This window comes from Condylura cristata, unplaced genomic scaffold, assembly GCF_000260355.1.
Source record: "Condylura cristata isolate star-nosed mole 26May11 unplaced genomic scaffold, ConCri1.0 scaffold00032, whole genome shotgun sequence".
NCBI classification, from domain to species: Eukaryota; Metazoa; Chordata; class Mammalia; order Eulipotyphla; family Talpidae; genus Condylura; species Condylura cristata.
The window spans coordinates 1,900,336-1,913,372 of NW_004567133.1; the positions used below are offsets into that span (position 1 = coordinate 1,900,336).

Here is a 13,037-nt window from a genome sequence, read left to right on the forward strand (position 1 = left end):
GACACCTCCGAAGTTGCATCCAGGGGTGATTTGTTCTGTCCTACTGTCCCTCTAGGGAAATCTGTGTGCTGTGTGTCCCAGACTGATCTGGACCCAGCCTCGATTCCACAGCTGTGAAGTGGGAGACATTTGTAATGTCCGGGGTCTGAGAATCCATGCTTCTGCATCTATTTATATTGTGTTTTAGCTTCGCAAGTCTCCTTCTCTCACATGCTTTTCCAAGCGGCAATAAGCTCATCGGAAAAATTACTTTATATTCCGAGTGTATGGCTGGCAGCCGATCCTAAAGATAGCGGCCAACATTGGTAAGCATTTCTGGGGCTCCAGAGACCTGCTACCTGCTTTCATGTCTTGTTAAACTTCATTCTCACCATTACATGGCGGAATGAGTTATTTTTATTCTCACATTTCACAGATGAGCAAACTAAGGCTTAGCAGGTTTAAATAATTGCACAGTAGCAAGCAGCAAAGCCAGGTTCCAGATCAGTGCTGGCCCAGCTTTAAACCACCTTCTGTTCTTCTACCTCCTTGTGTTAGGAGCGGGGATCCATAGTGCCAAAAGATCCCTGCAAAAAGCACACACTTTTGCTGGAACTTTCTCAGACCCCTACCCTGCCACGGTCAAGTTCCTGGGGAGAGTGCCCAACGGGGGACACACTTGGACTTCTGTATCAGGAGCACCGGTGTCACCTGCAACCAGGTGTAGACCAGACACTGGGCTTCACCTGGCTCATGGCTCCACACAAACCAAACACACAAATGCAGATTCACCTCCAGGGACGAAGCATATAGGTGACTGCTTCTCAGGATGCAGCCAACCCAGTCGGTCTAGTAGATGCATCAAGGAGAAAGGCGAGGACGACTGATCCAGCCTGCTGCCCCATTTCTCTTGCCTGGCAACATGACCATGATGAAGCTGTGTCAACTCACTGATGTGACCACGGCCTCAGGTCTTTAGCACCTCGGATTCCCTCCTCCCTTCCAGGCGGGTCTTGATATTTCCTGCAGCCTCTGGCTTGGCTCCCTTCCGCAATTAGAGCTTGCCATACACATCTGACCCAAAGAGATGGAGGTGGTTGTGTAACAGAGGCCTTTATTTTTAATCATAGAACCAGGAGCTGTGGGACATCTGAGTTTCACAGAGATTCTGGACACATCTCTCAAGGTCAGCTGGCAGGAGCCCCTGGAGAAAAACGGCATCATTACAGGTGAGAGTCCCCATCTTCGGAAAAAAGGAAAAGCAAGTTTGTGCCCACACAGGGAGGCCCATATGGCTTCCTGCAGAACGGCCGACAGAGTGTGCCTGTGGTTTTAGCTCCTGCCATGTCTGCCTGGGGCTTGGTGACCCCCAGGGCCAGCCCCAGAAGCCTAGCCACGCGTGGGGCCTTCCCCGGCACGGGCTCCAACCTCAGCATTCAGAGCTGTTCTCCTTGCGTTCTCTTGCCGAGCCTCTCAAGTCTCCTTGATCACAAGAATCCATCATTTTATGGTGTATTATCCCACACACGTTTATCTCCCTTAATCATCAGAGAAACACAATGAAGTAAATATGGAGATCAGAACTGTGTTGCAGATGAGGAAACTGAGGCTCAGAGCAGCGAGGTGGTCTTTCCTCTTCAGCACATGTGCTCTGCACGCCTGCTGTGCGCAGGCCCTGTGCTGAAAGTCTGTGGCTCTGGAATGGCCTGGCGTGGGGCAGAGCGGGCGAGGACTCGGCTGCAGCGGTCTGAGGGCTCTTACCGATGCGCACTTCCACGCCGCCCTGGCCTTTCAGACCACTGCACACTTGGCTTCTGTTTTAAATCTGAAAGGAAAACCCTTGGGTGTAATCACTTGAGTTGAGCCAACATTTCACAGCTAAGCGGTGGTTGCCAATAGTTCCAATTTATGATCATCTGTGCTCTCCAACTATTAGGGCTTAATGAACTCATTTTCGTATTTTATTTAAACAAACACCTATAGTTACAAGCAGCAGTCTATTGTTTATTGTGAAACTTGACCTTCAAAGCTCTGGCGTTTGGAGTCAAATCCAGCAGGCAGCTTGCACGCCTGATCCTGGGCTGGGGGCTCGCTCCATCAGGGCTGCTTTTGTCCTTCTTGGGGTCGCATTGCCCCCCTCTCACTTTGTCTGGCCTGCCCTACCCCCACCCCCTGACACCATATATGTGCCTGTTGTCCCAGGGCTGCCGTGCTCTGGAAGCGCCGTGGAGGAAAAGGCCCGCCTGCAGGTGAGGCCTGACATCTGTGTCCTGTGCCTCACTGGCTGTCCCGGCAGCACCTGCCCCAAGCAAGGCTGGCCCTGGCCCCCCAAACAGGTTAGCACCCTCTGAATCGAATTGGGCCTCCTGTGCAGTTTGCCAATAGCTCCACGGCCGATTTTACCCAGTGCAGCAAAAGAAAACCCATGTTTGTAGACAAACCCGGCTGCGAAAGCCATTTTCAGGCAGTGTCCATGTGGCATTGCCATCCTTCCCCGTCTTCCCTTTGACACCGTAGGTGGTCGTCAGAGGCAGATGCCAGCGGAGTAGCTTGGGCCTTTGTACAGGCCCTTATGCTGGATGCCTGCTAGGAAATGAGACTATCAGCCTTGGTGCTGGGAAGCCAGAGACTTTCCCCTGTGCCTTGTTTTAGTTCGGGGCCAAGGAGAGGGAAACGCTGAGTAGGGGGTGGCCCCCCTACTTCCCCAGAAAATTGCCCACTGCACTCTCATTGTAAATTTCAACCTCTCCCACTCTCCCTCCGTAAACTCTGATTTATGAGGACTGGGATGCAGACAGACAGTTTGTGATTGGATGTACTGCTCTCTTGTAGGGAATTTACTTCAGATCAACAGAAAATTATTTCAGAAGCTCCTCCGGTCGTTAGTCTCAGTTAGGCAGCTGCTCAGAGCAGGTAGGGCGCGGCTGGAGGCCCTGCTCCCGCAGCGGCTGGCTCCTGGCGCCTCTCTCTGCAAACAGGAGCCAGAGGGAACACTCCCGGCAGCTCCGTGCACCCCCCAGGAAGAGCGGAGGGCCCCTGTGCCCCACGGGCCACTGCTGTCAGCCTCGCACGGCCCCTTCTCAGGCACCGAAGTTGGCACTTTTCTTCTGGTGTTTTTTTTCATTTCTCATCTGGGTAGATGAGGGTCTCGGTTTCATTTACATCCTCAACAACTATAACATACCAAATTATTGATTTTGATGTTAATAAACCCCAGCAATTACCAAAGGTGCTGGAACTGCTGTGTTTGGGCTCCAGGCTGCCATGATGTGTTTTGTTGAATTTTGCTGCAGTACAGCTTTTAAATAAATACAATTGTGTGACAGGGAAGGGTGTGCTATTGAACAAGCCCCGTTCCTGTCCACTCACAGTAGTCCCTGAGTGCCAGACAATCAGAGATGTTTCAGACCTAAGCACTGTCAGGGACGGTTTCGGTCCCCGCCTCTGTGGGAGAGAAGGTGGCACAGCAGGAGACGCCATGAGAAGCCTGGAAAACCCTAGAAATCCCCCAGCCTCTGGCAAGTTCACAGCTTACCGCACCTTGGTTTTCTCCTTTGTGAACTGGGGATGAACATGGGTCTGACCTCAGGGTTTACTGTGGGATTAGATGAATTAACACACATGACGCTTGACTAACACAACAGAGAGGCCGCAGCACTCTGCACTGGAGCCATGCGTGGCCTCTGCCCACAGCTTTGCAGTTGTCTTCACAGTACATTTTGTTCCCAGTCCTGGCCGGTGAGAATAAGCAGCGTTAGCCATCAGGGTGGTTCAGGAGGAGTCTCTGAAGCCTCAGGCGCTAGCATGGGGGCTCTAAGGTTGGGGTTGGGGTGGGAAGGGCAGCTGTGTGGGGGGCCTGGACGAGCCCGTGAGGGAGAGGAATGACCAGGCCCAGGGGCAAGCGGAGAGCCACACGCAGAGACCAGTTTAGGCATGAGCGGCCCTCAGGGTCAGCCGTCGGGCAGCTGGCATATTTGAGAGCTGTGGTGTGTGTAGAGGCACCAGGCATGTGCCTGCGCCTGCCTGTCCCTGCTCCTCACATGTCCCTCAGCTCCGGAGCCCTGGTGCAATGCACAGCGGTGCTGGGCCGCCGGGGTCTGTGGGGTGGCAGGCGGGTGGGCAGGCAGCGGCTTCTGAGATTAGGTTTTTCCAAAATATTAAAGTCCCGAGGTAGTCGCCTCTAAATACCTATGTGCCTGTGAGCACAAGTTTCTAACTGTATTTACTGCTTTCATGAGAAAGAGAAAGTGCTGAGACGCCTCCCAGCACCCCAGCACCTGGCGCTCATTGGCTGGGAAGAAGAGCAAACACTTTCTGCAGCCTCCCTTTGTCTCTGGGCTCGGGAGCTCTTTCCATCACTGTCTCCCCTTTACCAGACGCTCCTCACCCTGTTCTGATCACAAAAACTCCCCTCCGTGGGGCCCATTCGGGAGCTCACTGGGCCTTTTTTCTCTGAGACCCATATCATGATGGAATCTGAGGCTGAATAAATTGTGATTATGAGGCCCCATTGGACTGAACAGAGTACAGGGGAAATCAGATTTCACTAGAAAACCAGGAGATTCAAAAAGAGAACTAGAAGAAAGACTCGTGTGCTCAATAAGAACACTTGAAGCAAAGTACTCTGTTCAGCGTAAGAGTGCCAACAGCTCATCTCATGGAGAAGGAGCAGTGTGTCTGCCAGTTAGCTGTAACCCCAGTGTCGGCTACTGACTGGGCGCTACGTAATGAAAGCGGCACCTTATAAAACGCAACTCTTGATGAAAGGCACCCAGAACTTCACAAGAGAAGGTTGATTGAGCCAGCAGACTGGCAGACTTTCTTCTTTTTTCCCTGTCCTGGGCGCAAATATTCCCCAAATGTTGCACGCCCCCTACCCTCTGTGGCTCACTGTCAGAGGACAGGACCCCTATGGGCTAAGAAGTGGTGCCATGTGGTGATGGGAAACCCAAGGGGGTTGCAACTGAGATGGAAAATGCACAAAAATATGTAAAAAAAAATTATAAAATTTAAAAAAAAAAAGTGGTGCCATAGAGACTCGGGGAGCAAGAGGAAGGAGCCCCTTCCTGTAGGGCATGGGCGCTCATCGGAGTTGCCTCAGGTCTGCTTAGGTGACAGGTGTCAGATCCAGCCTCAGGTCTTGGCCTTCAGGGGACCTCAATTAACCCTCCTGTTATCCATTTCCAGGCTACCAGATTTCCTGGGAGGTGTATGGTAAGAACGACTCTCATCTCTCACACACTCTAAATAGCACAACTCATGAATACAAGATCAAAGGGCTGTCCTCTCTCACCACCTACACCATCGAAGTGGCTGCCGTCACTGCCGTGGGGCCTGGCCTGGCGACATCGTCCACCATTTCTTCTGGAGTGCCCCCAGGTCAGTAAGATCTCGACAAGCTTTCCCTGCCTCTGCATTTCCCTTGGAGATTTGTGGCTCTCAGGTGACGGACTTCTTTGTACAGAAGCTGCCTGCCAGGATCCTTAGGGTGAGCAGACAATGCCAGTGTCAGCTTTGTTTTCTAGTGCCTGACGGTGGCTTGACATCCTCTTTGTGGGGTGTGGATTATAAGAACATGCTTTTGGGAAGGAAAGAGCTGGATTCTGTAAAGTGTGAGCCTAAGTGGAGGACCACACCAAAGAAAAATGCCACTTTATTTGCGTTATGTGAATAATAAATTAAGAACAGGAAGTGAAAACTTCACTGAACAAAACAATGAAGATTTGAATTTGAGATTAAAAAACAAAGCAGGGAATGATGGGAAGGAAAGGCAAAAAGAGAGCAGGAGAAAAATGTGAGCGATGGTGCAGTGTCCTTGCTAAGTAGGCAGAGTGCTCGGGCTGAATTTGACTTTGGTGTGGCCTTGGCTTGCACCTGCCTTCATATCCTTTGTGATGTCCACATCTCTTCCTAAATGTCCAGCTTTCTCACTTCAGCTGGAGAAAATTAACTCGCTTTCTCTCTAGCTTTAAAGTTTGTATTTAAAATAAAATGTTTTTTCAAGGAATTCACAAGCACCTGTCATGAGAAAGCACTGTAGAGCTATTAGTTCCATTCTGAGATTAAAGCCATAAATCTCTTGCCATTTAAAAGTCACCAGTTTGCTTTAGTTTGGTCTTTGAGGAAAGTGCAGAGCCTGAATGGAAAGATCCCTTTCCGGCCATCGTGAACCCCCACTCCCAGTCCAGTCTTCTTAACCTAATTGCTGTCCTGGGACGGTGACATGTAAGGCCTGAAGGGAATAGAAACAAGTGACTGTATGCGGAAAAACAGCCCACACGGTGATAAACCTGCTCCCTGCTCCTGCCTCTTCCACATTCCACTGTAATGAGCCAGCAGCCCATGTCATGTGTGGTGGCAGAGAAGAGCAAGGGGGCCTGTTTCCTTTCTTCCTGCAAATGGCGCTTTCTGGAGACCACCAGCAACCTCCACTGCCAGCAGGGCCCTGAGCCCAGCATTGTCCCGAAGTCAGTCTCTGCCCACCTTTAGACAGCCCCACGTCCCCGTCTAAGGCAGCGGTCCTGACACTACCCAGGACTTCAGAATCACAGGGCTTGTAAAAAACAGATTGCTTGGCCTTTCCCTTTCACCTACTTTGTGACTACGAGATGGGGCTGAAGAATTTGCCTGTGGAACAACTTCTCAGGTGGGGTCGGTGCAAGTGGTAATTTTTAAAAAGGCATTTACAAAATAATTCTCTTCTTGAACGAAGGAATTCTTTGTCTTGCAGGAAGATTAATGTCTCCCATGTAGACAGTCAGCTCCCGCAGCACACACTGAAAGTGTTTAAAGGCAGTTCCAAAGCACATGCTTAAAATATTGTCACTGTTCCGTGGGAGTGATGATGGCGGTGGTGCGTTCTTTACTTTGCTTGCACGCGGCAGCTGAGAACCCCGTTGGGAGTGAGGCCGTGTGTGTGACCAGGGTTTTCTCTGGGATGGCCAAGCACCGTCCAGCCAGGGTGGTACAACGGTCCCGCTGACCTGCGCCAGCCCCCACATGATTACTGTGACCTGAGCTGCGCTGCAGCATGAGGACAGGAGGGGAGAGGTGCCCGGCTGCTGGGACACCTCTGGTACCCCAGGTGAAGGGGGCCACGGAGCCGCTGCGGCTTCATTTGCGGGTCAGATCACCTGCAGCTGGAGACTGATCGTGAGACATCCCTGGGCATGCGAAGTATTGACTGGAAGCAAAATCACATTATGATGGTCACTTAGGGGGACTGTCTTATGTTTGCCGTGCTTGAAGTTTACATCCATTAGTGACTAAAGAACCATTTACAAAGCCAGAGAGCTGAGGAATATAAAGGAGAGTCACTTGTCCTTCGATTTAAACATTTTCTGCTTCAAACTCATTAAACTGGATATGAAAGGACCCTCGAGATCCTGGAGAGCTTGCCTGTGCCAATACTGAATTGATCACCAAAGTGGTTTTGTTGACTCTGTGCAAGACCTGACTTCAGATACCCCAAGCGCGGACATAGCAGGGCGTCGCTGCCTGGAAACAGCCCTTTCAGCCTCTCGGTTGCCTCGTTCTGCTTCCCTCTGTCCGTCATGCTGTGCAATGCGTAGTCTGAATTGCTCAGCAGTGTAAGAGCGCTCGTTCTGAGTCGCGTACGTCGCTCTGATGGGGACAGGCTCTCTGGCGCACAGCCCACTGAAGGAGTAGGCACGCCATGGGCGCCTCCTTCAGAGCTACCTTCCTGTCACTTAGTTACCAGAGCAACTGATCACAGAGTGTGCAGAGCTCTGCACGTTCACCTGACTTGGGTTGTCCTGGAAACCAGTCCCAGGAAGCCTCAGCCAGGACCCGCACGCCTTCCCGCTGGAAGTGACACCAGGTCATGGTCGCGCTCCTGTCTCCTGTCCCCACTCTCTTTCCAAGACCATGGGGCAGTCATAAAAAGGAGGGCAGACATCAATGCCCCTATGTTTGTGTAGGATCCTGGAAGAATTACACTTATTCATCCTTTCTTCATCCAAGTATCTATCGATTACCTCTGTGTTCGTTGGTGGATGAGACGATCCCCACCTTCAGAGTTTATCGTCTAAGAGGTTATCTGAATATGGCTTCAAAGCCACTTCCAGTGATGTGGAACCTGATGGGTGACCCTAGTAAAGTAAGAATTATGTTGTGATCACATCCTTGGGAAGGTTTTGTGTCTCCTTTTCATGGTTTTGCAAACTAATCCTGTTTCTGGTGTCACGGTGTTTTGAGGCTGTTTACTTGCTGACATGTTTGATACATTTCCTAAACTGTGACAGAATTTAAATCTCTGCCTTTCCTCTCTCATTTATCTCTAGAGCTTCCTGGTGCTCCATCCAATCTGGTCATTTCCAACATCAGCCCTCGCTCAGCTACTCTTCAGTTCCGACCAGGCTACGACGGCAAGACATCCATCTCCAGGTGGATCGTGGAGGGACAGGTATGTGTCTCCGGGAAGCTGAGGGCCCAGTTCCGTAGGAGTGATCTGGAGTCCCTCCTTGAGAGCAGCTGAGTGACACCCCTGTAGTGTAGTGACTGGCAGCCTGGAGCTGCCCCAGCCGCCCGGGAGCTGACAGTGTTTGGGGCCAGAGAGCCCGAGACTGGAGACCTTGCCGCTCCCCACCAGCCCTGTATCTGATGATCTCATGCCTCAGTGACCTTAGTCTGAATTGTTTTGTTACAATACTCAAAATGATATTTTTTAATCCATCTCTCCTGCTTTAGTAGCTATTGTCTGAAAAGAAGCACTTCCCTTCATTCCTTGAGCTATTTAGTTACTCTAAAAACAGGAAGACAGGATAAATGCTGAATCCTTTTCCTTTAATTGCCCATTTCAAAGTAAACTGATCATCTTGTTACTTCTTTTTTTTTTTAATTTAGTCTTTTTTAGCCTTTAGTATAGTTTTGATTTTTTTTTTTTAAGATTTATTTATTTGTGCATACAGAACTGGGGTACAGGCAGAGGCCCAGGGGCTGTGAGAGGCTTCACCAGAGACAGAGTGGGGAACAGAACAGGCAGATTGACAAAGTACACTGCTGAGGGGAGCAGCGGGCGGGTCAGGAGAGGTCTGCCACGCCATGTGGGTCACCTCGGGGCATGTGGAAACTCATGTGGAAGCGGCTTTAGCTTCTCAGTGCTGTGCTTTAACCTGCCACACCACCAGGGAGGGCCTCATCTTGTTACTTTTGATGTTGCATAAATTTTTCTTTCTTTTTTCCCCACATTGCTATCTCCTTTCCTAAGTTACCAGTATGTGTTTTTTTTCTAAGATTTATTTATTTATGCATACAGAACTGGGGTACAGGACAGAGGTGCAGGGGCAGTGAGAGGATTCACCAGAGACAGAGTGGGGAGCAGAGCAGGCAGACTGACACAGTGCACTGCTGAGGGGAGCAGCGGGCGGGTCAGGAGAGGTCTGCCTCGCCATGTGGATCTCCTCTGGGGCAGTGATCAAACTCATGCTGAAGTGGCTTTAGCTTCTTAGTGCTGTGCTTTAACCCACTGTGCCACCAGGGAGGGCCTCCCAGTATTTTTAATATTCCATTTTTAATATAGTCAGTGCCTTTTAATCACCTGCAGTTATTATTCTTTTGAACTCATTGACCCATCTTTGGCCAGGGTCAGGCCTTCATGTTCTATGCTTTTGACAAGAGGACTCCAATCTTCGATGATTTCTTTGCTTTCTGATACAGTAGGTGCCTCAGGATTGCCTATGACTGCCTGCCCCAAGTGCAAATTGAGCTTCAGGCTCCTTACCTGGCATGTTTAGTGTCAAATGGTATTTAAAGACCCTGGGTATTAGGCAAAGAATGGTGTGCAGTATGAAGGGTGCTTATTGCTTCTAAACCTTTCCAGTGGACACAGAGAGAAAATACATACTTTTTTGAAACATTACAAGATCATAATGATATTTCCAATTCAAATTTAAGATTACTTAACTTTAAATTTACCTTTTTCATATGCTAAAATTGTTTTTAATATTAACATAATTACTCATTTTCTTTATCCTACTATTATACAAAGACTTTTCAAATTGTAATTTCAATGCCACCACTAACAATAAGGCTACTAAATGCAATGTAAGTGTTTTTTTTGTTCCTTAGACTGTATTCCACTGTGGATGTACAGTCAAAATACTGAATTCTGAATTCTTTTCTCTGTGCAGTTATATCACCAACTAAATACAAAATTAGGTTTATTCATTTCAGAGTTTTTGTTTTGTTTTGCTCTTTTGCTTCAAATTTTAGTGATTGCTTTCTTTAAAAATCATTTTACTTTTTAAAAACATTTTAAATAGAATATGTTTTTCAGCATGTCGCTGATTTACATGATCTCAAATACTAAATTATAAAAACAAAGGCATATTCATATAAGTTCACGTTCATCCTTTAACATCCTTTAACGTTCATCTCCTTTAACATTGTTGCTTCTCTCCCCCAAATACCCCAAATTAGATTTTCGGTTTATTCTTTTTGGGTTTTTTTTGCAGCACAAGCAAATATACATATCTATGCCCACCTTCTTGCTCACATTATCATCACATGCTGTGCCTTCCTTTCTTCAACTGCCAACAGCCCCAAAGATCACTCTGTACCTTGTGTGTCCACACCCCTTTACAACAGCACAGTCTTCCCGCATGGGAGTGAGCCAAGGCTTATTATCAAACTGGCCCTCCGCTTTGGTGTCTGGGACGCGCACTAGTTGTCTACTGCTGTAGTAGCAAACTACCCACACCATAGTGGCTTGAACTGTATTATCTTGCAAGTTGGATTTCATGGACTCAAGACAAGGCTTCAGCAGCATGGCATTCCTACCTGGAGGGCCCAGCGCCTTGCTCAACCGATGGTTGGTGGAATTCCCTTCTTTGTAGTTCTAGAACCACGCAGGCTGTGCGTGGAGAGCTGCTCTCACCCCCCCAGTGCCGTCACATTCCTCGGCCTGTGGCCCCGTCCTCTGTCCTCAGAGTCGGAAATGACCAGTCAAGTTTTTCTCAGGCTTCAACTCTCCTCCCTCCGTCGAATCCATTTTCTGCTTTTAAGGACTTGTGTGCTCAGATTGAGCCATGAAGCAAATCCAGGGTGGTCTCCCTATTTCAAGGTTCTTAACTTTAATCATATTTGCAAAGTTGCTCCCTTTTCCCATGTAAAGTAACATCATCACAGGTGCCAGGGATCATGACGTGAAGATCTCTGGAAACTCAGCAGTTTGAATTTTTACACCTATGTCTTTGAGACAGTCCTAAGAATGGTATTGTTGAATCAAACAGCTAATATATGTTTGATTGTAAATATTCTAGAAATTACCAAATCCCTCTTGTACAAGTTGTAGCGTTTTGTGTTCCATCAGCAATATGTAATTTTTTGTCATGCAAAAAAACACAAAACAAACAAACAAAAAAAACACTTGAAGTCTAATATATCAATCTGCACTTATAGGTTTTTAGATTGTTAAATCATAGTACACCCCATGCCCAAGTTATAAGGAATTCACCCAATATTCTACTGCCACTTTTATGGTTTCATTTTTGCAATTTGATCTCTGTCATTTGGAGTTTGCCTTTATATATGGAGTGAGGTACGAATCTATTTTTACCATTATGCAAATAGCTAAGCAGTTGTTTTAAAGCCATTTAGTTAAAAGTCCATTTTTTTTGTCTTCCTAATTTGTAAAATTAAATTCCCATGGGCACTTGAGTCTATTTCTGAACTTTTTATTCTATTCTATTAGTCTGGTTATTCATGCACTAACTCCACATTGTTTAATTATAGAGGCTTTAAATTCCATTTTAACATCTGGTAAGGTCTCCCCAGTGCCCCAGCAACACACACACACACACACACACACACAGCTTCACTCAGGATTTTCCTGGCCTTGTGATCTTGCATGAGGCTGACTCTTTCCATTCAGCAGTATGATGAGTCCATTTGTTTAATTCTACATTTGTCAGCTACTCAGCTATTTTCTTCTTATGAAACCACTACATGCTCTCAGAAAGGCAGGAAAAATGATCCTGACTCTGATCTGGATGTATTACTTAACTTATTTGTGAACCTTAATTTCCTCACCTATAAAATATGGTCAGTAGTACTATTTGCAAGATTTTATGTGTATTTGTAATTTCATTTTCTGACTTTGCTGCTGGCATCTAAAATCACTATTGATTTTTGACTATTTTTCTTTATTGAGTGAAGTCGTATGTGTTCCAAGTGCTTTTACAAATATTAACTCATGTAATCCTGATAACGATTCTGGAGCAGCCGCCATTGCATTTCTCACAGCTGAGGCATGCAGGAATTGCGGTGTGAGGGTCACACAGGAAAGCAAGCATCAGTTTGCCCTAGAGCAACCTGGCTCCCTCCGGGATTCTGAGCTGGGGCCTGAGCACAGACCCTGCTCAGCCTGGCGTGTGGCTGGGGTCAGAAAATGTGAGAATCTTCTTGTTAGCTTGTTACTTCTACTGAGGTGTTCTATAAATAAATCACATCATCCATTAATAGTGACAATTTGCTTCTTCCTTTGACATTTTTACATCCTTTTTTCCTCTTTTTTTCTTTTTTTATTGATTCATTCTGTAATCTTATCATGAGACTAAATACTGTATCATATTGAATTGAAACAGTGTTAGAGCAATCTTTTTTTATTACTAACTTTAAAATATTATATATATATGTATATAAGTTTTATGTCATTCTTCATTTTGTAAAATTCTTTTTTTAAAGATATATTTATTTATGCATACAGAACTGGGGTACAGGCCAGAGGTGCAAGGGTGATGAGAGGATTCACCAGAGAGAGTGGAGAGCAGACAAAACAGGCAGATCAGGAAAGTACACTGCTGAGGGGAGCAGCAGGCGGGACAGGAGAGGTCTGCTGCACCGTGTGGGTCAGGTCCTGGGCTGGGGATCGAACTCTACGGAAGCAGCTGTGGCCAGCTTGCAGTGCTGCATCCTAACCCATTGCACCACCAGGGAAGGCCATTTTGTAAAATTCTTTTACTGTTTTATAGCTCTTTTGAGGTTTTTTGGCTCTTTTTAATAAGCTACGTACATTCAGTTAAGACAGCTTTCTTCCA

General features: G+C 47.3%; 1 protein-coding gene across 3 annotated transcripts in view; it reads left to right on the forward strand.

Moving 5' to 3' along the window:
- The window catches only part of SDK1 (sidekick cell adhesion molecule 1), a 450,881-nt gene that overhangs the window by 315,149 nt on the left and 122,695 nt on the right, over window positions 1–13,037 (forward strand). For all 3 annotated transcript variants that reach the window (XM_012731947.1, XM_012731948.1, XM_012731946.1), the window contains exons 19-21: window positions 1,110–1,208; window positions 5,167–5,358; window positions 8,283–8,404. In XM_012731947.1, the coding sequence (XP_012587401.1) occupies window positions 1,110–1,208; window positions 5,167–5,358; window positions 8,283–8,404 (413 nt within the window). The remainder of the gene's footprint in view (window positions 1–1,109; window positions 1,209–5,166; window positions 5,359–8,282; window positions 8,405–13,037) is intronic.